The sequence below is a fragment of the Danio rerio genome, chromosome 7 (genome assembly GCF_052040795.2).
Source record: "Danio rerio strain M-AB ecotype USA chromosome 7, GRCz13ab, whole genome shotgun sequence".
Classification (NCBI taxonomy): domain Eukaryota; kingdom Metazoa; phylum Chordata; class Actinopteri; order Cypriniformes; family Danionidae; genus Danio; species Danio rerio.
Genome location: NC_141027.1, coordinates 20,437,865 through 20,464,976, shown reverse-complemented (window position 1 = coordinate 20,464,976; position 27,112 = coordinate 20,437,865). Strand labels below are relative to the sequence as shown.

The following is a 27,112-nucleotide window of genomic DNA, read 5'->3' as shown; positions in this document are numbered from 1 at the left end:
ATGACAGTTATTCATTCATTTTCTTGTCAGCTTAGTCCCTTTATTAATCCGGGGTCGCCACAGCAGAATGAACCGCTAACTAATCCAGCAAGTTTTTATGCAGCAGATGCCCTTACAGCCGCAACCCATCTCTGGGAAACATCCACACAGACATTCACACACACTCAAACACTACGGACATTTTAGCTTACCCAATTCACCTGCACCTCATGTCTTTAGACTGTGGGGGAAACCGGAGCACCCAGAGAAAACCCACGCAAATGCAGGGACAACATGCAAACTCCACACAGAAATGCCAACTGAGCCGACGCTCGAACCAGCGACCTTCTTGCTGTGAGGCAACAGCACAACCTACTGCGCCACTGCTTCGCCCAAAATGACAGATACCATAGCATATATAACCAATGTTTGCAAAATAAGCTCATTCTGAAAACGTATCCCTATATAAGTATTTTTCTGGAGATGAAAATTATGTAGCCAGAAGTACGTATGGCTGCATTTTGTCTTTAAAACGAACGATATGGGGTGGTATGATGCAGTTTTTTTTTTCGTGCTAGCATCTAATCGCTTCCGTTCGTACGGACGGTTTTCCTGCTGCTATTAGTTTGTCCAGTAAAGAATGGTATGACAAAAAATAAATAAACAAGTAGATAACAGGGTGAGAATGTGGTAAAATCTGAAAATGTGGTAAAAATCAGGCGAAGGCTTTTCTATTTCTGGACAGCTTTTTAAAACAGTGTCGGTTGGGTTTAGGGAGGTGGGATTGGTCAGTTGGTCAGTCATTTAGATAACAACCTGGATTTACACGAGAACAGCATGTGCGAATGGCACTCGTGAGAGACATTTGAGATCTTAAAAAGCATACACCGCAGCCTCTGGTGGATTCACGAAAAAAAAACTGCAAAAAAAAGTATCTCCTGAGATGTATTTGGCACTCTCCAGCAATGTATATAGGACCAAACTTTAAGAATGAGTCTGGGTTGGATGTTTGAGTGTATTGAAGTTCCGGTTGAGCATCAGAATGATAAAAAAAAGCTGGTCACTTTGCACAGGGCCTGTTTGGTGGCACGCTATCATCTCAACATAACCCACAATCTATACATAACATAAAGAAAGAAAAAAAGTGAAGATGACAAACCATTACTGTGTGGGTGGTGGAAGGATTAAAGGTGTTGAAAAAGGTGTTGAAAGCTTTGCATCAGATCAGTACACATCATTTTATTTTTGTTCTTAAACTGCAAACTAATATCAGCGATCACAAAGTTAACTGACAGTGATCTAACAGAACATTTCTTAGCTTCAATATACAAACTTTGAAATAAAAACGATATAAAAATACAATAAATGTGTTACAAAATCTGCGAAGCAAACTATGAAAAAGCAGTGAAGCCTACGATATATATAAAACAACTTGTCTGCTTATGTATCAACATTGGGTGGAGACATTCACTTTCAGCTTCTACCTCAACTAAGAAAACTTACAGCAAACTCGCATCTCTAATATCTGATCTGCTGGGTGACCACGGTGGCGGTGGTGCCGGAACGAGCCCGAGTCTTAATTTCTCTGGACATCTGGCACCAGGCGCATGGATAGCAGAAGCAGAGAGTGCAAAAGTCATCACAGCATGAACCCTGAGGAAGAAAGAAAAACATCATTTAACACTGCTCATGTTAAACCCTTATTTATGTTAATGATGCACATTTCTGTCTCCTGCATATTCATAATGGCTCCCTGATGCCTGCAAATTAGACAAAATATCCCGGAAATCATGGAGGCTTGAGATATGGAGTGAGTGCAAGAGAGTGTATTACTAAACACCACATAATTGGCAATAAAGCTCTTTCTGACTCTGACAGTGATATAGTAAGCCCTAAATGCCACTAATAGCTCAGTAGAAGTACTGGTAGTGCATATCGCTGTGGTTATCATTGGAGTTGCCACATGGTTTCCAAGGGTAAGAACACATATTGCTTGTCGGGAAAATGTGCTCAAAACGTTTGGTTCCGCCACACCTTAACTTTTATGATTTTGATTGTAATGCAATAACGTGCACCTTTTGTAAAGCTGATTTGAACAATCATTACTGTAAAATAAGCTTGAATTGACCTGAACTTTGTATTACGCTTTCTAAAGATGGTATCAGTAGATTGGCATGAATACCACTTGAAGGGTGTTTATTTAAGACATTGGAAAAGTTTTTTGTGCCGGCAGATGATACTACATGTTCATGTAAACTTTGGCTAAAATATTAGGATAATAAAAACCTCAGTGAACAAAGATAACAAGAGCTTTTAACAAAAGTATCAACAACAAAAAATAAGAGAGTAAATGATGGCAGAATTTCATTTTTTGGGTGAACTATCCTATACATTAGGGTTGGGTTGGTCGACCAATTTGGCTTCGCACGATGTCTAATATGAAACATCGTGATGAACGATGGCATCGTCATCATAGGCGGCAGGGAATTAATTATTTGTAGCCTAATGTTTCAACTACCTGACCTGCATGGTTATTGTTTTACACATAATTAAATAAAAAATAGATAAAGATAAGTTGCACACAAATTACCACCTGTCAATCACTTTTTCCGCAGGACTCTTGCATAAATAGGCAGAGTGATCAGTGTCATTATAATGGAGTCGACAAACTTGCTTGGTAAAAAAGGTGCACAACTAACAGAAACCAGCCAACAGTATCTGAGATTTTTGCTAAAATGACTAAGTACAAGTGTAAAAGCGAAAGTATGAAGCAGTGTACTAACACTGTCACACATCACCTGATAGATTAAAAAGACAGAAGAGTCGTTAGATAAAGACAAGATTAATTACATATCACGTTTAACAACTATACTGAGATGCTATCCAGCGGTACATTCTTGATAAACTGTCCGACGTGCACTGCTCTCTAGGGTTTTGTGCTCAAAGCACTGCTTGGAGCTCAGACGAGCGCATGACAATGTCTGTAGCTATGTTTACATTCCAAAAATGCGAATTAACTTCATGCGCAAAACTGGATTAAATCGCATAAAAGATGTGCGAATAAAGAAGTGTTTCAATCCAACGAGTCACAGCGAACAAAATCATCACTTACAGATTATCTGTCAACAAATATCAACAGTGAAAACGTGTCTGTGTCTGTGTGTGGTCATGTAATGTGCGCTTTCAATGGTAAAGTGTAAAAGGAGGGCTTTTCAGAAATGCTAGATGAAACACCAGTGTGGATGTGGACAGTTTTTGTTCGAAAATACCATTTTAAAACTAAGATGTATTACTGTAAATGGAGCTGTGTGATCCTCCGGGGTGGAAGATCATGATGGCAGCTTAGCATTGTGATGTCTATCGGCCATCGGCAATGTACGATGACATCATCTATCGACCCAACCCTACTATATATTGAGTCTCTTTTAACCACTTCAACCACTTCTCTGATGCACAATAAAAAATATGACAAAAAAAAGTCATAACTGCAGTGACTATTTTCTTTAAAGAGGCTCTCTCAATGGTCAAGAAGACAAAGTCTTACCGAAATGTCTTTTAAAGGTTTATACTTTGCAAAGAAGGTCTGTCAGTCATACAGCAACACATGTGTCCCCTTTTATCTATTTTTTCCCTCTACTGCCTACAAGTTCACCAGTAACATATTTTAAGGATTAAAGTTATCCTCTTCACATATTTCAGTTTTACTTGTCTATATTTTAGTTTCACCTCCTACCAGGCCATACATCTACTGATTAAACTGATATCATACTTATGTTGGCTTTCTGACCTTAGCTTCCTGCACGTAAAAGATAAGTAGATAATTAATACCCCACATTCATTATGACATTCATTAGCCTACATATCTAAAATAAATTTTTTAAGCGCAAAGATTTGTTTCACAACTACTTCTAAATTCATAAATAAATGAACAATAATAATAATAAAAGTGTGGTCAATGGAGTAATATCCAAACACACGTCCTGATCTCATATGGCGATGCATACGTCTCCAAAACCCAACAGGTGGACAAATCTACACTAGTTTTCATTAAAACAAATATAAATATGCATGTAATAAATAATACTAGTAATAATGTTATTATACAAAAGCAAGTCGTTATGAATAAACTGAAAAAAGCCCCCTAAGATGAAGAAAGCATGCATTTAAACAATGTGAAAAAACACAAAAATTAGAGTTGCTCTGGTTTCAAAATTGCAACAAGTTATGCCATACACGTCTTGCACCTTATTGAGTTTAGTCATGTCAATATGTTTAGTCAGTATAACCGATGTAAGTTGAGATGACTAGAAAAGTTCATCTGCAGCAGCAACGTTTTAGTGTTTGACATGTTAATATTACATATTACAATAAATAACAAAACATAATAAGTTTTGTTAATGCTAAAAGCATAGTTATGTCTTTATTCCTCATTTATAACTGAATAAATGTAAATGCAAATGATGTAATCTTAAAAAAAAATAAATAAAAAAATAAAATAAAACTTTTTTATACAAGTTAAACATCCAAATGACTCCAAAACCAGCTCGGACATTTAGGCTGCATTAACACTGCATGGTGTTAGTGACTCGATTCCGACTTTTTCTCCTATGTGGCACAAATAGGGTATGGCCCATGTACGTGTAAGCAGGAAGAAATCACATGGGTTCCGATTTACCCAAATCAGATTCAGGCCCTGCTCATATGTGGAAATTTAAACGATGTGCCCTTGTGTCTGCAGTGCAAGCAGGTAGATCTGATTTTCACTTGTCAATGCAAGTCGCAAAATGGAATTGACTATCAAGATGTGCAGTTTAAATGCAGCCTTATATTACAAATGTCTGTATCTGTTTCAAGGGTGGATAAGCGGAGGGAAATCCTAATTCTGTAATGCATCTGATTGGTGTAAAAACCATATAGTGCAGGATGAGTCATTAATGCTTTTGCAACATTGTTCCAGTAAGAAAAGTTAAAAAAGTAACTTTTTTATGAGGATGTGAAAGTTACTCATACAGTGCAAGTTAAGCAAATTTAAGTAAAAAAGTGTACTATCTTATTTTTGTAACCATATAATGTACAAGCAAAGCACAATCTACTGCCAAGTGTATCAAAAGCACTGAAAAACTAGAAAAAAAGTTTCTGCAAAACAATAAGAAATTTTACATTTTGTAATGTTCAACTTAATTTCTTGTTTAAAGTCAGCCCAAATACATTGTTTACAACCACTTACTTTAAAAAAAAACTAGTAAATCCAATAAATCATCTTTGAATAATCTTTTCCAGAGTACTCTGTATGTGCAGTGTATTTTCAATTCCTCCTACATTACTTTGTCCACATGTTATGGAAAAAAAAGAAACTGCAAAAGAACAGAAGCAACAAACTACTGAAGACAGCAAAATTAACAGATGCTCATGTTAACAAATGCACATTTGAGAGGATTAAAGGCATCTGTGACTATTATAAACGATTACAGATAGATTTATATTTGTTTAAAGTTTAGAGAAAAAGCACATATCAAAAACAAGTTAACTGAAGCATATGGGAAACACCACCTATTTGATAAATAAACAACCAGAGGGTTATTGTGGGACTTCAAATCATAACCTGTTTTTAAACCAATCAACTTCAAGCAGTATAACGGAGTTAAAGTTCAGATGGATCAGCTTACATGTGGAGGGTAAACATGGTTCAGGAGTATAATACATTTCAATCATTAATCGACGTTTATAGCATTCATACAAGGTTTAAATCACATTTTTATTGTATGTACACAGACTTTATGTGGCTTTGCCCTCCATAAAAATGCCCAGTCTTTTAGTATCAAAGAGTTTGACATGTCTGCCCTATCTATTTAACCAGGAAACACATTCAGGAAGATTTTGTAGTTCTCTACAGTAGTAATTTGCATCAGGAAAATCAGAAAATGAAATACAGACTGTGGTTTATGCAGTAGTTTACGGAAACAGTTAAACTGATTTTACATAGTACAAATCTTCCTCTTAATTAGCAAATGTGTTCAAGGAGGTCATGTTGCTTGTTTTGTAGCCTTTTAGTTTGTAGTTCGGTTTAGTTTCTATTTCCCCTTGCCCTTAGTTTATTGTAGTATATGAGCCCTTGTGTTTCCTCTGTTCTTTGTCAGGTCTTATCTTTACATGGGTGTAGTTTTTGTTTCTGTTTTCTGGTCAGTTGGATTATGTTGTTTGTGTTTTTGGAATAAACTTTTTATGGCTGCCATCTGATCCTCTCTGCTCTATTTCTTCCCCTGCCATTATTTAACAGCAAGTCTCCAGTTAACATCTCACTAATTCAATTAATCTGGTCACAGCAAATCTCCAGTTAATGATTCACTGACTCAAATGACCTTATCAAAGCAATTCTCCGCATAAAGTTTAGCTCAGTAATGGTCTGAGGGTCTTGAGTAGGCTAGACACATGGCTGATTTTGGAAATAGTACATACTAAAGACTAACTGTAGGAATAATCATTGCAAATAGTCACGAATAGTTAATTGTTTCTGGGCAAAATCTGCTGTAAAAAGTGTATGTACAGTCTAAAAAATCCTTTAATGTGGACATGTGCATATTTGTGTATTACAACATAAACTGAGTTGTTTTTATTTAGAAATTAAATAAAATAAATGTTAAGTTGTTAAATTAATACGTATTATTCACAATGCATCTCCCTCACAGTCATGTGCATCATAGATATTAAACTAGCATGTTTACATAGGATCCTCAAATGCACATCTGCTTTTCTATTGTATATATATTTATGTCAGCATACACTCAAGCAAATGATATTTATATACTAGGCTGAATGGTACATATACTGTATAGAGTTTCACTTGCTTGCACACTTGAATTATCATATATTATCAGTAGTAGTTGTAGTTATCTGTTCTAACAAGTTTTGATAGCACCACACAGTGTTTGAGCAAAAAATAAATAAAAATTAATCAATAAGCACTTCATACTTATTAATTATTAAGTGCATTAAAAGCCCATATCACATCAAATTGATGAGGAGTACATGAGCAATATTTTATTAGGGTTGCTGTACTTTTGTACTTGGTCCACCACTGCTCATTTGATGCTTTGTGCTTGTTACTAGGGCTGCACAATATTTTGTTTCAGCATCGATATCATAATGTGTGTGTCTGCAAGTCACATTGCAGGATATGCAATGTTGAATTGGGATACTACTTAATCAGCAACAGCTGGGAATACATAAGATTTCTGGAGTCGTGGCAAAGTATACCAATAACAGAGTGAAACGTTATCATCTGCATGTGTTTTAAAGGCATTTTCAAGAGTTTAAAGCATTTGGGCACAAAAAAAGTATATTTGTAACTTTAAAGAAGAATATTTTTACCGAATTGAAACAATGAAAACTATAGTTTTATAATGTGTATTTGGTAATGTAATTTTATAATTATTTAACAAGTAAGGCTGCACAATTTTGAAAAAATACATAGTATTACACCAAAACATTCTTTTTTTACAGACATTGTGATATTTATTTAGTTTTTTGCAGTATATAATTGTAATTTGAATATAACTTCACCAGATGGATTAATTTAGATTGATGGGGTGATTCTGTAAAGCTGTGAATTGTGTATAAAGATAAACAAATTGTAAGCAAGAGAAAAATAAATAAAAAAAACAGTGGTTTATGGTTATCCATAGAGTCAAAAATATTCAGGTGCAGAAATGGAATAATGAAATGTAAAAGAACTCACAGCTCTTCCATTTCAGGCCTGTCACCATATTTATTTTTTATAAATATATATAGAGGTGTGTTAAGGAGCATCATTGGTGTGTTGCTATTTTGAAGAACTAAAATAGACTACGTCATTGACCATCTAAAAGCAGGTCTAAAGTACAGCGCACAGCACGTTAGTTAGTTTGTTTTTATTTGTCTGGTTTTGGAGACGTATGCATCACCCTATGGGGCATAAGAATAGGATGTGTTTTTGGATATAACTCACACTTCGTTAATATTGTTCATTTATTTGTTTGCTGGATATTATAACTGAATTTAGAAAGAGGTTTAAAAACAATTTTTTGCATTCACAAAAATTTAAATATGTAGGCTAATGTGTCACATTCACCAGCGATCTCTAACCACCAGAGGTCACTGGAAAACATTCTCACTCACAGAACTACAAATGTGTTTGTAAATGGACTTCAACTTCATACATGCTCTTCGCCCACACACCTGCTTCCTCATTTAGCTTGATTACTTTCGCACACCTGAGAACTTTCAAAGACTGATTAACACACACTACTTAAGCCACACATTTACTTCTTCAGTTTGCCGAGTCTTGTTATCCGTCACAGTGACATTACAACGCGTTTCCTTTGTCTGTCTTTGCCGTGTTTTTGATCCTTTGCCTTGTTTATTTATTTAATGCTGTTTGCTGCCTGCCTCTGACCAACTGCCTGTTGTTTTGACTTCGACTCTGAATTTCCCTCATACATGTGTTTGCCGGTATTGACCACTGCTTGCCTGACTATTCTAATAAACCTGCATGTGGATCCAAACTTCTGTTGTTGGTGTCATTCCCCGGTGTTACATAATGGATGTCTTCAGTGGAGTGCGAGCAACACAGTTTCCTTATCCATGAAAATAAAGAAGAGTAAAAGGAAAGTAAAGAGAAAGTTAAGAGGCCGAATGGAGGAGACTCGATATTTATCCTCACACTGCAGATGGTCTTTTAACCGTATTTCTTGCTAGTAAAGCATTCAGTTTTGGCACTTACAAAGTCTGCCATGTAAATAGCCAGTTTATTTAGCATATGTTTTGCACAGCGAATGTCCTTCCAGCTGCAACCCAGTACTGGGGAAAAACTCATACACTCTCACATTCACACACATACTGTACAGCACACTACGGCCAATTTAGTTTTTTCAATTCACCTATAGTGCATGTATTTGGACTGTGGACACCTGGAAAAACCCATGCCAACAAGGAAAGTACATGCAAACTTCACACAGAAACGCCAACTGACCCAGCCGGGACTCAAAGCAGCAACCTTCCTGCCGAGAGTCGACAGTGCTAACCACTGAGCCACTATGCCACCTAAGTAGAACTTTCAAAGTTAAATTTAAACAACAATACAGTACAAAATGCAAACTGCATGCAAATTACATATCACACACAAGTTCATATTTAAATTTTGTATACATAAAATATGTGATGGATGCAACATATAGCTGTTAATATAAACTGGAATTAGAAATATTAGAATTACAAACAGGTATTTATATGCATGTACACACACACACACACACACACACACATTTCTGTAAAGTGTGAAAAACATAGAAAAAAAAAAAGCACAGTAACATTACTTTAGCACCGAGGGTGATTTGACACCTGTACCTTGTTTTGTTTGCTACCGAATGAACCAACAGTTTAAAGAACAAAGTTGAAAAAAGATCTTAAAAGGTTTTGTTTTGGTGATTAAAGCAAATGTTCTCTGCACCTAGATGTATGTGCATGCATGCTGACAAATTATATGTGCATATACATTAGTCAGTACTGAAGCCAAATCTGTAGCTTATCTAACAAAATAACTTATGATAACGATGTTATAGAAAAATATTAAATACAAATATTTTTTAAAAAAAGGCAAAATCAAAAGAAGCAAAAAAATGTAAAAATTTTGTTGACATTTTGTAGGTTGTAGCTGCTATTTGATTGTATTATCTTTCAATTTTCTACATTTTCTAAGTTTGGTGACTAAAATGTTATTTTAATAAATATATCTGTTTAATAAATCTGTTTTGTTTAAATGCACCAAAAATACATTGCATATTCACTGACAAATGGATAAAAATATACAATTTCGAAATGAGGTGTACTCAATTATGCTAAGCACTGTACAGATGAGAAGATAATGTTAAGGGTATGATAAGATTTCAGACACGAGGAACCGAGAAACGTCTAAAAATTAGAGGATTTAATGGCTGCTTTGCCCCTAGGCAGCCTTGTGCTGGAACAGGGTGGTCGGAACGCTAGAGGGAAAAGCGGGACCTTCACTATTTTTATAAAAAATTTATTAATGCAAAACCTGTTAAAACGGCTGCAAACATTCTCAATTCCTGAGGTAAAGGTGGCAGTAGGGCACTGCTAGTGTTAGCTTAGGGTCTGAAAGGACTTGTGTGCGTTAGTTCTCGAAACAAAATGCAGTTAAAGTCAGAATTATTAGCCCCCCTGAATTATTAGCCCCTGTTTATTTTTACCCAATTTCTGTTTAACGGAGAGATTTTTTTCAACACATTTCTAAACATAATAGTTTTAATAACTCATTTCTAATAACTGATTTATTTCATCTTTGCCATGATGACAGTAAATAATGCTTTACTAGATATGTTTCAAGAATTCTATACAGCTTAAAGTAACATTTAAATGCTTAACTACAGTTGGTTAATTAGGTTAACTTGGCAGATTAGGTTAATTAGCCAAGTTATTGTATAATGATGGTTTGTTCTGTAGACTATCGAAAAAAAAGCTTACAGAGGCTAATAAGTTTGTCCTTAAAATGTTTTCAAAAAAAACTAAAAACTACTTTTATTCTAGCCGAAATAAAACAAATAAGACTTTCTCTAGAAGAAAAAAACATTATCAGACATACTGTGAAAATTTCCTTGCTCTGTTAAACATCATTTGGGAAATATAAAAAAAAAAAAGGGGGGGGGGTTTCGTCAAATAATTCTAATAATTCTGACTAATAATTCTAACTGTATATCACAATGACTTTGTGTTCTGAAAGACTGATTAAGTGGAATGAAATTATGTGCAAACACAATGAAATCATGACACCGGATTTGTAAGAATGACTAGTGGCGTTCACAAATGTTATCTGTTTCAAGTTTGGTACTAAGAGATTTGAAAATGTATACTTTACCTATGAAAATAGTAACAAAGCAATTAAAGAAACCTGCATTATGAGCTGCTCATGTAGAAACAATCACAGCGCTGTGCATCACTTTACTAAAGCATAAAGCTTCAATGCACTCTTTAGGATTTCTTTACTGAACTCAAATATATCACATTCTCACTTATGGACAGCTGATTATTTTTTAAAAGTTACCAGCTTACTAGTGAATAACGTCATTCATAATATCCTAGAAGAGAAAACAGGAAGCTGCAAGTGTTTCATGTATTTTTGCATCTACTTTGCAACACCTTATTAGTCTTTTATATATATATATTTATATACACATGACTCATCTCCAAAAACATGTAGCAGTGTGTGAGAACTCACATTAATGCTGTACTGTTCTCTCATTTTCTTGCGGAGACAGCAGGACACCACCATGCAGCAGTCCAGCAATGGCATGCAGAAACACCAGCCAAACTGAGACGCAGTCTGACACTGCATACATGGGAAACACCAGAAGCCACAGCAACCTGAATAAACACACACGTTAGGATTTGTTAGTTTTGTACGTACTTTGCATTTATGCAATGATTTCATATCTATATAGTCTGTTCCCTGACCCACCTGGATTCAGCATTTACACAATTTTAAAACATCATCATTAATAAGTAGATCCTTAAAAAAAATGCCCCCACACACACAAAATACATGAACAAATTGCAAAACTGGTTGTATTAGGGATTTTATAGCTGTTGATGTGGTTCAGTTCACAAGCAGACGTGGGAGACGCATTCCTCTTTAATTACCTTCCTGTTATCCTCCGCCCTCCATCCTATGACCCAGAAAGTGTTCAAACACAAAGAAAAAAGCTTTTATTTAATTGGTACAATAAATCGCATCTTGCGACATGCTAATGACGTCACACACCCTCAACCCTCAGGTTTGATTTCATAGAAAATAGAGAAACACCAAATATGCTTTAACATGTTACGTTTTATTAAAGGTTCAGGACACCCTGGATAACTTTTTTTTTTATATTAACAGATTTGTGTGTTGAGCATCAGTTAAGACAATGTTAGCACCTGTCAGCTTTAATTGTGGGGGACACTTGATAATTTTGAGCTTTTGTCAGCTAATTTCAGCTTCCGGGTTTAAAATGATTTTTAGGGCGGGATCAAAATGGGCGACGTAGCGCAGTACTGCTAGTGCAATGATGACGCGTCGGTTTCTCATTATTATTCATAGCGGAGTTCTCTTATCCTATGAGAAGAGCCGGCTGCTTAATTATTCATGAGACCTGCCAGACCAGCCAGAGTCTAGCCCGAGCTGTGAGACACGTCACGAACCCACGGCACGGGCACACAGTATTTAGCCGTTCATGAAGGCTCATATGTGTTTGTTTGCATGATCCACGGGGTTTGTTGCATGTTTTCCCCCGCGATCTTGTCAGAGCCGATCATACAGCAAAGCTGTGTGTGTGCTGCTAGCATTTTTGTCGGGAGAGCAGCACGAGAATTAGAGAATGGCGGACGCTGTCTTTTATCAGGAGTTCACTCACATTCAGACACATCACTGTGCTGCTGTGTTTGCCTAAATCCTCCAGATTACCAGCAGGGCTAAAGGTTAAAATAGACAGGTCAGGAGACCTGCTCCACTGAGTCTGCTGGATACGGGGATTGAGGGAGGAGTCCTCATTTATAGGGTTTACATGAACACACTTATCTTTATAATGATATAAATTGTGGTTATGTGTATATGAAATTACGAATAACAAAAGTAGCAGGACATTAAATCACTATTTATTTCTTTGCATTTTAACTTTGTAAACTATAAACTCATGCGTCTCACGGTTTGTCTCATTTTGTGAGCTAGCTTTGTTCGCTCCCCTTCTCCCTTGCTGGCCACGCCCACTCCTGCCCGATGCTCGCGGAGCTCCACGCCCATTAATCATGCATCTTTTGAAAAAATTCTGAAGTAGACTTTAACCGAAAGTGGGGGGTGTCATGGCCCTTTAAACTGCACAAAGCAGCTTCATAAAACAACCTTAAAGGGTCACGAAACACCATAAGACATTTTTTTTGAGATGGTGACAGTCATGTATGTGTCCCACTCTGCTAAAAACACTATTAGGACACATATTCTACTAAAAAGTGAAAACTGGTTGTTAGAGCAAGTTTGTTCTTCTGGTTTGAAAATAAATTTTGAAGCTGCGTCATGGCCATGAGATCCTTGTGTAAATTCCAGCATGTAGACTGGATGTCTGTACCGGCGGGTACAATGTGACGAATTTGAGCTTTCAGCATTAATTCATGAAAAAGACTTGGTTCAAACCAATCAGCGCCCTCTATTGTGCATGAGGTGCAACTTCATTAATATGCATGATAGCTTCGAAGGCTGTTTTTACCTGTTACAGTGTTAAGACGGCAGAGAGCCAGGTTGTGATGTCAACCACAATTAAAACAAATGGAAGAAGTAGAATTGTTTGGAGACATGGGTTATCAGTGTTGCATTTATAAATGTGCCGCAATAAAGGTTTTGTTTCCATTTTCCCACAATGAGAGCACTGCCAGCTTGTGGAGCCACATGTGAGAATTACAGTGGTCTGCTAACTTGCAACAAAAATGTGTTTGTAATGAACAGTTTTTACCCGAGAGCTTTTCGATTCTGGAAATAATGAAATCCGGATTTGACACTTGTCTTCTTTTTTTTTAAAAAAAGCACGGTTTCCAATTTGTGTTGCTTGTCCGGTCTCTACAGATTTGGTAAGTGTGTGATCAGTGTTCTCTTGCTAATGTTTATTCAGATGGCAAAGTTAGTTAGTATCGTCAGCAGTACTTTTCAGTTTTTAAAGACATACACTTTTCCAGCAGTTTCTCGCATCTAATATCTCGTTTGTCATGGGGGCATGCTTAAAACGTTCCTGAATAAAAGTAAAAGTGCCAAACTGCAGTTAAAGTCAACAAATTAAGAATAAAACATCCAAAATTACATGACACTCTGGAGGAAACGTGGATACTAGACGTTAATTGAATTATGTGCTATAACATGTGAAACAGGATCATGAAAGGAACATTCCAAAAGCAACTCATGTAAACACCTTAATCATATTATTGTCTTATTCAGATCAGGACAAATAATTCGGTTACTGATGTCTGTATACGTAGTCACTGTCTACGTGTTGCCACTGTGAAAATCAGCTGTAGTGCATGTACTGAAACTCCCCTTTTCAGGCCAACCCTTCCTTTTTCACCACTCGACACTCCCACCTAAACAGAGATGAACAGAGCTTGAAGTAATGAAAACCCTGTGCTGAGACAGGGGGGCTTCATGATGCTTTAAAATGTGTTTAGTATGATCAAACAGTGCTGCTTCTTACAGGAAGTGGTGGAGTGTGGCATAATGAACGCTCAGCTGCTTTTGTGTTGAGTTCGTCTTTCATCAGCAATTGCTTGAGTGGTCTCGTTTCGCTTTGGCAGCTTTCAGACTTCAGGATCATTCACACAGAGCATATTTTTCTTTTCCAGTGCACTACTTTCTATTGTGTTTTTATGTAAACACACACTTGATGGAAACATAGTTCAACTTTTACATGCAGTGCTGCTCAATGTCAGTTCCCAAGCAGTGGACCAATCAGAAAAACTCAAGAGGTGGGGCAAGTGTTTACAGTAACAAGTAACTATTTTATTTGACGTTACCATAGCAGATGAGGGTGATGCGGTGGTGCAGTAGGTAGTGCTGTCGCCTCACAGCAAGAAGGTTGCTGGTTCGAGCCTCGGCTGGGTCAGTTGGCGTTTCTGTGTGGAGTTTGCATGTTCTCCCCACAATTGCGTGGGTTTCCTCCGGGTGATCCGGTTTCCCCCACAGTCCAAAGACATACGGTACAGGTGAATTGGGTTGTTGTTGTTTTTTTACCCCTTTTACAAGATTTAAGATAAGCCTTTGGTGTCTCCAGAATGTGTCTATAAAGTTTCAGCTCAAAATACCCATCAGATTATTTATTATAGCCTCCAGAATCTGCCCATTTTGGTGTCCGAGTACAATGTAGCTGTTTTTGCAGCCTGTGGCTTTCAAGAGTTCCCACTTAGATATGCTTGGCACTTATAGCAGGTTTGGCATGCTGTCCCGGGAGAGAACCCTGAGCTCGGAGATATTTGAGCCCAGGGCTCCCGCCCGGTCTAGAAGCATATCAGGAGAACCGAGATCAGTCAGGTCTCGATCGCTCCCCCTTTAGAACGGGAGAAAAAGGAGGAGATGGGGTGGAAGGGGGGATTCTTCCAAAACGAAGATAGTGCAATGAGGAGAAAGTGATCCATTTATGTTAAGCTAGGATCATTCTGATTGGATTATTACTGATTACGGATGAGTGGCCAGCGGTGCACAATCATATCACGTGCTCCTCTCGAAATTAGTTTATGAAACTTCACTTAAATGCAAGTGAGCTGCTTCTCCCCGCCCACCATCTGCTTTTTTTTACGTTACGTCAGATAAACAGCACAGTGACAGAGACAGACTCGAGTGAAGCTGAAATACAGCTCATTAGTCAAAAATATCAAGTAAGTTTATTTCATGCATTTATGGTGGAGTTTATTCAAGCCTTTTTAAAATGATGGGTCTCAAACATGGCGTTTGCCCCTGCCCTCTTATGTAGCTAGAATGGCTGACCGCTTACCTCCGTATGTATGGCTTTTCCATATGGACGGGTTCAGGTAAGTGAGAGGGCAGGTCAATCGGTGCTTTTGAAAACACTATTGGTTGGGTTTAAAGAAAAGGAGGGTGGGACAGTCAATTGGTCAGTCAGTCATTTAGTCAACAGTTGACATTTACGCGAGAACAACAGACGCAAAAGGCACTTGCGAGAAAAATTTGTGATCTGAAAATGTGTACACAGCAGCCTCTGGTGGATTTGCGAAAACAAAAACTGCACTTCTACGCCATGTTGCAGTGAGCCTCAAAATGAGAGGAATATGGATCCTATTTTAATATCAGGAAATTAAAAAAAAGAGACTTTCTTTAAAAAAAATTTTAAAAGGTAAAATCCAGGGGAGCAGTCATCTTTAAATGGCCACGCTGAAGTGATCATTCTGGTGTATGAAAAATGTGAACATTGTTTTATTTGCTATATTAATTATTATTCTTATGAATTGTTACGACCCTGTCTTCTCTTTCTTACCTTTCGGTGGCCTCGCCATGTGACGTCACAGTTAATTAGTTAATTTATGGGTGGAGAAAGTATATATTTTAATTTTTTGTGAAGAACAGCACTTCCTCTGTTGGACCGTTATTCCACAGAGAGGTCATTTTGCTCCAACTCTTTTGTGTTGCCGTCTTATGTTTTGTTTTGTATTAGTTGAGAGAATTTCACCTGCTTTCTTATTTATTTCAAATCCCTAGACAGTTTGTTATACTTTATTATTCCCTTTAATAAATGTTTTTTTTTCATTATATATCTTTTTGTGTGTCTGATCCTTTTTATGGTACGGTCGGGAGCGAGCTGGCCGTAACAGAATGTAATTTTAATAAATGTATATTACTAGTTCACTTATGTTTCCTAGTACTGGGTTGTGGCTGGAAGGACATCCGCTGCATAAAACATATGCCAGAATAGTTGGCGGTTCATTCCACTGTGGTCACCCCTGATAGATAAGAGAATAAGCTGAAAGAAAATGAATGAATAGTTCACTTTTATTTCTGAAATTATTCAGATATTATTACTGGGCTTTTTCCCAAATATTTTACATGCATGTCTTTAAGTTTGTATAAGATGGTAATTCCAAAAGCTGGTGTATTTGCCAAGTGATGATCTGCTAATTTTGCTCCAAGAGTGTCAAAACCGTAACTCATATCCTGTCTCAATTTATCAGACTCCACCTATTCTGCTTCATGGGTCATATTGACGTGATCTAGCCTTCACCCGGACCCAACTAAACACTTTGTAGATGTAAATTATATATAATTCTCATAATAATTATATAATTATATATATTCTTTATAAGAACACGCGATGCAACAAAAATCCAGGGACAAGCAATTTGTCTGTCTGAACCAAACACGACATTTAATATTAATATAATAATATTAATATTAACATTTAAATACCAGCCACTGCACTCCCAATGAAATGGTAAAGGTTTTTAATCTAGCTAAAACACATAAAACCTCTTTAACAGTATTAAAAGGCTACTGAGTGACTGATGTTGTTGGTGTGCACTAAATCACAGTTTTGTGACTGACATTGATTTTCAAATCATCTGCTAGTTATTTGATTTTCTCTATCTGCTGCTGTTTTCAGTAATATAACAATGTCATGTTTAATGGGATTTAAACACACATTGGGAGCGTTTAACACTGAATAAAGCACAAAATCAGTACCTGAGATGATCTTTGTCATTGCAGTACAGTATATGTTGTTGTTCTGCTGCAATGTTGCAGAAATAAAAAGCATTTATAAAATAGAAATATCACACATCACAGATATTTAAGAAATATCACACGGCAGATGGTTAGGACAAAAACTAATTTTAACATGGTAAATCTATCTTTTATAGCATGTCACAGCACCATGTAGCATGTATTACTAGAACTTCTATATTAAGCTTTCAATTTCCATGAACTGCTATGTTAAGCTGCTTTGACACCATCTACACTGTAAAAGCACTGTAAAGAAATAAAGATGAATTGAATGTAGTTAGGACACGTGTAACCCTTTAGTGCTGACATAGAAAGACGCAACTTCTCCAGTCTATATAACTATGAGATTTTCTCAGCACATGCTACCAAGGCCTTGTTCTTTTATTCTCTATTATTTAAGTGAATTAAACTCAGATTTGATTTCAAGTTTTAAATACTTATATTGTTATAATACATTGATTGTTTGGGTTCTAGATTACTTACACTTTATTAGACTAATTTGTTAATTCTTCCTATGAATTATTACAGCATATCTTTTATTGCAAATATTGTGCATATATTTAGCATTAAACAAATATGGTATATATTCATTTCAGTTCATCTTATTTCTATAGCGCTTTTACAATATAGAATGTGTCAAAGCAGCTTAACACAGAAGTTCTAGTAAACTGAAACTGTGTCAGTCCAGTTCTCAGAGGTGAAGTTCAGTTTAGTTCAGTTCAGTGTGGTTTAATTTCACTGCTGGAAGTCCAAACACTAAAGGGCAAATGTCAAAACAAATTTATATGTCAAAACATATTTATATATGTCAAAAAATAGTGTATATATATGGGTTATAGAACAAAATGGGAAAATATAAAACAAAATACACAACAAAATATCTTGACAGGGATATTTAAAACAAACAGTTTTAAAACAGTTGGTGACTTACAAGTGCTCATATCAGAACAACAGTCACAGATGCCTGTGGTCCAGGTTCCAGAGGAGGTCCGCTGGGTGCTCACAACTGTAGTAGAAATTGCTGCCATGACTCCAAAGGAAGGAAGTCCTGATGGAAGAAAACAAGAGAGATAAGGTGATAGAGAAGATGACTGATTTAAGGTTAGAATATGGCGGCACACTGTGATCACTGCATTACAGAAACATGATTTAGAGACTTGAGAGACATTTTGTGTATACAGTATGTGGGGGAGGGGCTCTCATTTCACTTTCTTTTTTGGCTTTAGTTTCCTGTAGAAGGGCTATTCAGCCTCTTTTGGTATGGCACTATCTTTCTTTTTCTAACATTTAAAGGGGGGGGGGGGGGCTCCACTACGACATCATATTTTAAACTTTAGTTTTTGTGTAATGTAAAAATAAATCTAAACATTAACAATCTTTCAATGTTAGACGCTCAAAGTTCACACAAAGGCAGACAGAGTTACCTTAGCAAAGCCTACATTAAACAAAATTTGGGGACTACAAAATTTACATCTGGGTTAATAATGATGTCATAAACCCTTCAGTTTACAACTCAAGAAACGCACAGTGAAGGGGCATGGACACAGAGCGCCGTAAAGTTGAAGGAGCAAAGAAAGGTAAAATGCTGAATGCACCTAAAAGTTGGCTTGCCCACTGCTAATAAACATCAGAATTGTTAAATGCTGTCCAAATGGTGTTATTTTCATGGAGCCGGTCCTGCTTGTGTGTTTGGGCTTCCAAGAAGGGCTGTGTGATTTGGGGAAAATATCTAATTGTGATTTTTTTTTTGACAGATATTGCGATTTCTATTTGATTTGCAATTTAGTTTTGTAGTCAAGCTTCAGCTCAATGATCTGTATTGTAGCTTCTTACTGCTATAAAGCAAGGCGTGTTAGTTAAAAAAGGAACTGAAAGGACATTAACAGACTTGAAGAATTTTTTTAAATGTTTTTAAATATTTAGATATTAAACACTCATGTTTCTCTAGAGCAAACAGTAAGCACAAACAAAATGACCTTACCTTTCTTTAAACAAGTTAAACTCAACACTCAACAAACTAACATTGCTGAAACAATTCTGAAATGTACTTTGCTGTTGCTTGCTACAAGATTGTGTATCACTGGCAATACTTTCAGTTAACTTTTTAGCAGGACACTTCTCATTTAGCCACCTGTGCTGCTTTTTTTAGGTGCTGGTTGTAGTATTTCCTTGTGCTGTGGCAACAACTCTATGACGGCTTTTACAAATTACATGTACCAGGTTTTGCTTGGTGTCTGTGACTTTGAGACCAAAATATTCCCATAATATCGACGTGCCGTTTTTCTTTGATATTAATTAGTCTATTAATGCTTCTGAGGCAGACGCCATCACCCAACCAGTCCACGTTTTTCTGTTTTTTTTATTTTTTTTTATTGTGGGCTTTCCACATAGTTCGGTCGCAGGCAAGAGAATTTAAATAATACATATTTCATATTGCTAATTGATTAGCTAACGCAACGTTTAAAATTATGATTGCGATTCGATAAATTGCACAGCTCTACTTCCAAGCCACATGACACAGAGAAAATAGGTTACAATTCAATTTTAATTATGTTCCAGAGATTTATAAAAGAAGTTACTGTACAGTAGGGCTGTGCAATTACGCGAAAATCTGATTTCGATTTCGGCCTCTAACGATTATGAAAAACCATTAATCGAGATTAACGATTATTGCATCATATACCCTCCCCTTTCCAGTTGTACACATTTGTTGCTCTTAAAAGCGCAAAAGACCGCATGCTTTGTGTGTGTGTGCGTGCGGCGCGCAGACACAATCAGAAGCATGCGATCAGCATTTGGTCTCATTCGCACACTGTGATGAGCAGAGCGCACACATCTAAAGTATCCTTAACGTGAGCGCTTCAATAGTCAAGTAGTGCCTAGTTCACACTAGAGGATTTTAAGCCTGATTTGAGCCCGATTTGGAAGTTAACGAGCTCGCCGACAGATCGGGCTGTGATCGGGAAGAAATCTGCGGGTGCTCGGCGCTCGCCGCTCTTTATGTGTGAACTACTGAGCAACGCATCAACGAGGCTCGCTGACGCGTCGCCGACACCTCGCAGACGGAAATCCAACATTCAGCATGCTAAATATTCCAGAGCAGTCGGCCGACTTAACCCCACGTGTGGTCAGATGTAGTGACGAGCTACAGCCAATGAGAGAGCATATCAGCATGAGCTGAATGGCTGTGTGTTCAGGAGCTCAGCAGAAACATCTGTGATTGGTCAGAATGGGCATCGATGCACTCGCTTCATTCTGCGTTAGCACAGACATGAGAGTAGGATATATTAACAGTGGAACAAGAATTCTGTAACTATTAGAATTACCATACTGCTCATTCTGACCGTTCTTATATAAACGCCATATTGTCACAACATATTTACATTCAAAGCTATTATTGAGATATTAAAATTAAGCTTTGAATGTCTGGCATCATATTTAATGACACCATTACCCTAAAAATATAATCTTTTTTTGGTAATACAGCCTATAAATATGTAGTTAAGATACTAAAACACTTAAAGGCTTGGCTTTCATTTTCACTTTCAAACAGGAGCTATTTCACGCCACAGAATATGCTGTTTTGAAAGATATCTGAAGTAAATTAATGTTTTTGCCATCAGAAAGTTTTGTTTATGTTAGCAGGAAGTTGCCAGGCAAGAAAATGCAGACATATTTAAAGTCACAGTGAAAAGTATCAGACATACATGCAGTCATTTTAACCAATATGGTAATTTAAGGCAGAAATGCTCAGTTCTTTACTGTTTTGTAATAAAAAAAATAAAATAACAATGTCAGAAAGAAATACACTGATAGTTAGAAAATGGCAGGGTGTTATAAATATGTTAGTTTTATTTCAAAGAGTTATAAAATTACAAAAATTAAAAACTCTGTGTATCTATCCACTCAAACCTTGCAGATGAGTGATTAATCCGCTCATAAATCAGCTGATTTGACGATGTTTTTAAATGCTTTCTCCAAAGCTTGAAAAGCTGTCAGTGATGTCATCAGCACACAAGCAGCCAATAGTGTTCAGCTTTTTTCTGACGACTCCTCCCTTAAAATTTCATTGGCTGTGGTTTGGTAGCTTGAATAAGCTGATGGGGAATGAGATGTTGTCAGATCATGTAGTGTGTGACCCCCCTCTTGTGGATCGTTCACGGAGTGTTGCGTAGTGTGAACACCACAGAGATCAAAAGACACAAAGTCAAGTCATGTAGTGTGAACAGCACAGCGAAGCTTAAGTGTCAAAACGCGGTGTTTAGTGATTATTCATATTAACCCTCATTTATGTGATGAACAAACGAGTTGAGAATTAAAAGACATGTGACTGTTTCCATCATTATTAATCAAACAACAAGGAGAAAATCCCTTTCTGCTCTTGACTGAAGGACTTTTGTAGCTAAAGTGTTTTCTTACAGTAAAGATGCTTAAAGCACAGTTTGTTTCATATTTTTATTCTATTGTATTTATTTTGCTTTCCTTTGCAGGGAGGAAAATAACTGTATATATGCAGTTGAAATCAGAATTATAAGCTCTTCAGAAAATTAGCAACCCTTTTCCTGCCCAATTTCTGTTTAATGGAAAGAAAAAAAAATTTCAATATATTTCTAAGCATAATAGTTTTAATCATTTCTAATAACTGATTTCTTTTATCTTTGCTATGACAGTACATAATATTTTACTAGATATTTTTCAAAATACAATCATTCAGATTCAAAAAGCGATTCAAAGGCTTAATTGGGGTAATTAGGCAAGTCATTGTATAACAGTACTTTCTACTGCAGAAAATCAAAAATATATAAATGCCTAAAGGGGCTAATAATATTGACATTCAAAGAGGTTTTAAAATATTTAAACCTGCTTTTTTTTAGCCAAAACAAAACAAATAAGACTTTCTCCAGAAGAAGAAATATTAGAGGAAATACTGTGAACATTTCCTTGCTCTATTAAACATCATTTGGAAAATATTTAATAAAAAAAAATTCTCAGGAGCACAATAATTTTGACTTCAACTGATAATCGTTTTGAATAATCGTGATTACAATTATGACCAAACTAATCAGGATTATGATTTTTCCTAAAATCGAGCAGCCCTACTGTATAGTCTAGCTCGATGTGCAAGGCATTTTACATAAGAACAGCTTCCAGAATCTCTCCCAGTTCTCAGTGGTGGATTTGACCATAAACTTCTCCTCAAAGGAGCAGCTCCAACCATAGAGGAAGAAGCTTTTATTTGTTAAAATTCATATTTTACATGCAGTTTCTAGGGTTAACTGTATGCTGTAGCAAGGACATAAACAATGAAGTAAACAACAGGAAATGCTGTTTGACACGGTTAACAATATATCTGCAAGCTAATTCACATGTCAAAAGTTCACACTTAGATATTGAAAAAAGTGTGATTGAGGAAAGCGGCCCTCTCTATGCGGCCGCTTTCCATGCGTTCTACATTTGATGTAATGAACTCGAGTTCACAAAAGATATGTGAATGTTTCATTGTACTACACATGCTCATAACCTGAATATACGTACATGCAAGACACTTGTCAACTTTTGTTTTAGAGATCAGGCATGAGGTTCAGCTGTGTCCCCTTCATTTTCTGTCTGATTCAGGCTCAAACTGATACGGCTGCACTGACATTACACAGCAATGCTCTGTAAGACGCATGACATTTGCTACTGACACAGAGCTGATCTGCTTATTAGCTGACCAATCAGAGCCATCAGAGGGCAGGCCTTTAGAGGAACCAGGAAATACGAGTCTTTTCAAGTTGGCCAAATAGCAGAATGAAATGAACAGTTTTTTGTAATATGTGAGGGAAAAAACATGATTTTTTAACAAATGAAGCATAAGCACACATTGTTTTCACCCTTTAAACACAACCAAGCCCTAGAAAACTCTTAGAAAAGCACCACCCCTTTAAACCTTGATCTCACTCAATTTCTTTTAATTATAAAAACACATAAATGACAGCTTAATGATTTATATACATTTTGTATTTGTACATTTATTTAAAGATCACATGTATTTTTTATCACTAGTGTTAATAACTTTTTTGTTAATATTAAACGTTTTTTATGAAATACTATTTCTTAATGTTTTTTCAGCACAGCACAAAGTTAAACATCAGAAAAATGATGATAAAAATAATGATAATGCACCTTTAAATTTTAAATGTGCAATAGGTGACCGTCTTCAGGAGCAATTTTGATATAATGGCTGAAAGTCTCTTTATATCCTGATGGTTATATAAGGTGGTCCAAATGTATTTTTATGCATTTTAATATGTGGTGGAAGGTGTAGGGCTGAAAATTTTCATCCATTCAAAACATTTAGCCCGAACCTAACTATAGGCTGTCTTACCTGCCTGTCAAAATATGCAATTGCATACCCCTATGTATCCTGTTTACACAGAAAGGTCTACGTCATTGGTACTAGGGCTGCACGATATTGGGAAAATTTAACATTGTGAAATTTTTTTTATTTTGCAATATATATTGCGATATATGAATCTAACTGCACCAGATAACTCAATACCTCTATTTGAAAAAAAAAATAGTTAAATCGATTGTAATGATTCTGCAGTGGGAGTTCATCTCCATAAAATCTAATAAACAATCTTTACAATTTTTGGGGTCCCCCGACATGTTGTGTTCTGTGCTGTTTGCAGTGCATTTCTGTATTTGCATGTGTTGAGAGTATTTTCATGCATAACCGTCTATAAATACAATCAAGACACAAGATACAATTAAAATAACAAGTGTTTTATCATTTCCCAACTTCTAATGGTATTCAAGTACAATAGCTGAACGATAGAAATACGTCCATAAAATTAATCATTGTTAATGTCACAAATGCTAAAATTTCTTATGCCTGAATGTTTTTAAGGACATTATACAATCGCAGGCATTAAAAACAAGCAAATGATGAATTAAAATACAAACTTAACATTGCATACATCCTGCGATTTGACGATGGCGAATTATCATATTTTAACGATACAATGATATATTGTGCAGCCCTAACTGGCGATTCAGACAGAGAATGGCAGGCAAACATCAACAACTTATCTTCATTTGAAATTATTCCCATTGTAATTGCTAATTGTACTATAAAGTTTATGGTTGCACAATATAAATTGTTTCAGCATTGATATCGCAACTCTTGCATCCGCAATAGTCACATTGCATAGATCTGCAATGCCAAATGGACATTGCAGTGTAATTTTACATTTACAAAACAATAAAGCATGCAGGTTTCACCTCACTTTGATCTTTGCTTTATTGCATTTATCAATGTTTGTGATATGTTTATTACATTTTCTGCATGATTCACTGGCCTACAGAATCATCCCGAATCAACCTAAAATGATACATTTGATAAAACTTTATATACCAACTCTAACTATTACTCTGTTACTAGGCTATTGAGATATTGGCTGCTTATTACTAATAATAAAGCACATATTGTGTGATTTTATTTTACATCCCTAATCTGATGCAATACCTAAACTACCTTAATAACTAATAAGGAGCACATAAGGAGGTTATTGAAGCAAAAGTCATAATGCTTTACTAAGAGAGAGAATTGAACCTTAAAATAAAGTTTGACCAAACATTCTTTCCAAATATTTAATTCAATTCACCTTTACTTGTATAGCGATTTTACAATGTAGATTGTGTCAAAGCAGCTTCACATAGAAGATCATTGTAAATAGAAACATTGTCAGTTCAATTTTCAGAATTTTAGTTCAGCTTAGCTCAGTTCAGTGTGGTTTAATAGTCACTACTGAGTCCAAACACTGAAGAGCAAATCCATCGATGCGTAGCTCTAAAGATCCCAAACCATGCAAGCCAGTGGCGATAGCGGCGAGGAAATAGTGCTGTGGAATTGTATAGATACAGTATAGATACAGTATATCGCAGAAATACAACACATCGCAATGTCAGATTTTTCTAATATCGTGCAGCCCTAATAAAGATTTCTCTCCGACAAAAGAATGTTACTAAATGTATTGTAGTTATGTTGTCAAGTGCACGTTCAGGAAGTGTGGCTTTGGATGGTGATCTGCATTGGGGCATACAGGCTCTCAGTGATATCAGGTGAATATTAGCATTTTCCTAAATCTCCTTATGCATCTTTAAATCGTGCGTGTTGCAGAGTTTAACAGATGTAAAAGAATTATTATCTATGAATTATTATGTCTCTCAACATTTTTAATAATGTGATGTTGAAAAAACACCAGTGACACAATGAATCACTAGTGAAAAACATAACATAACATCTTTAGTGTTTAGTGATGTTAAAAGACATCTTACCACATTGACAATCATGGTATGCACAGATTCATGCACATATTTTCTAGTTTTTTTTTTCATATTCCTTAACAATAAACGAGGTAATTTCTGCGAAAATAGTTCTGCATTAATGTAGAGTTAACCAGAAATGAAACCTATAAACTCCACTAACAGAGTCAGCTATGCAGATTGGCACGTGCACGTTAACTTGACTGGGTTAAGTTTCCATGATGAGATTGATCGAGAACATGGTATATATCTATACTCTCTTTTTACAAGAAGTAAAGCAAACTTATTTTTGTGGTTGTAAAAGTAAAATTTTGTTTCAAGTGAGGAAAGGGGAAAAAGCTAAAAATTGAGACATGAGAGTGATATATATATATATATATATATATATATATATATATATATACACACACAAAGTTAGTTTTAACAAGTAACTCAATCATATATTTCTAATGTGTTGTTATATTCTCAACGTAAAGGTTTAATTGTCCGACATTTTCAAGCGAAGCAAAGAATTGCACAATTAGCACTCGATCATTTAGAGAAAGAAAACGTATATATAACATATCCTTGCAGAAATATACAAGTGTTTAGTAAAGAATATATATATATATATATATATATATATATATATATATATATATATATATATATATATATATATATATATATATATATATACATATATATACACATATATATACATACACACACATACATGCATACATAAATTTACTATATCGAAATAGATATAAAATAAAGGGGATGATTTACCTTGTCTTGTGTGGAGCAAGCTGTGGTGGTCTGCTTCAGGAAAACGAAACAGCAAATGTGTTTTACCGCGAACACACACAGGAACACGACAGAGAAAATCATTCGAGTTTTCCCATTGTCAAGAAAAAGAAGGCGTGTTTATTGAAAATATTTATTGAAAGGCTAAACTAAACACTCACCACTTTTGCGAATAGAGGATGTAAAGGGTCAACAGATATGTAGCTAACGCTTAAATTTGTTACAATTTTCAAAGGAATATGAGAATATGCAGTCTTGCAAAACAGACTGCGTCACGGATCAAAAAAGCAAACCTCGTGGTTTTACTCAAACAAATCTGATTAAACAATCAACTGTCACAGGTTTGAGAAAATCACCGAGGTTTAACAAGTAACATTCAAAGACGATGAGGGGAAAAGGCATCAGTTTTGCTTCTTTTAAAAGTGACTAGAGGGAAATTTTGGAGTTTACCTCATGATAGTCCAGCTCATGTCCTTGTCCTTGTGATTTATTTTCCTCTGTGAATACGAAAGGTCAAACAAAATGTCATATGTGGCAATGTGGGGTGTGCGTGTATAGTGATCCATTTTATATTTTATTTAGTTTGGATTATGAATAGTTTTTTTTTTTATTCAAATTGATTAGCACTATAAATAAATCCATAATATATCCAAAAGAGGTGCATTAGATGAAATTATCCGTTACATGCAAATGTATGATGATTGGAAAGCGCATAGAAACGTGCTGAGGACACCTGAAGCC

General features: G+C 35.9%; 1 protein-coding gene across 7 annotated transcripts; it reads right to left on the bottom strand.

Annotated features, from left to right (window-relative positions):
* Positions 1-1,198: 1,198 nt before the first annotated feature.
* On the bottom strand, positions 1,199-27,112 carry ponzr1 (plac8 onzin related protein 1). 7 transcript variants are annotated; one of them, XM_087259780.1, is made up of 6 exons: positions 26,822-27,112; positions 26,354-26,383; positions 18,204-18,320; positions 17,234-17,279; positions 11,249-11,394; positions 1,199-1,632 (listed from the first exon to the last, which is right to left on the bottom strand). In XM_087259780.1, the coding sequence occupies exons 4-6, from the start codon at positions 17,250-17,252 to the stop codon at positions 1,498-1,500; spliced, it is 300 nt and encodes a 99-aa protein (XP_087115906.1). In that variant the 5' UTR covers positions 17,253-17,279; positions 18,204-18,320; positions 26,354-26,383; positions 26,822-27,112; the 3' UTR covers positions 1,199-1,497. The 7 variants fall into 7 exon arrangements, with proteins under 7 accessions (XP_087115906.1, XP_087115904.1, XP_087115902.1 ...); XM_087259778.1 differs by having other exon boundaries at positions 26,533-26,872; XM_087259776.1 differs by lacking the exon at positions 17,234-17,279.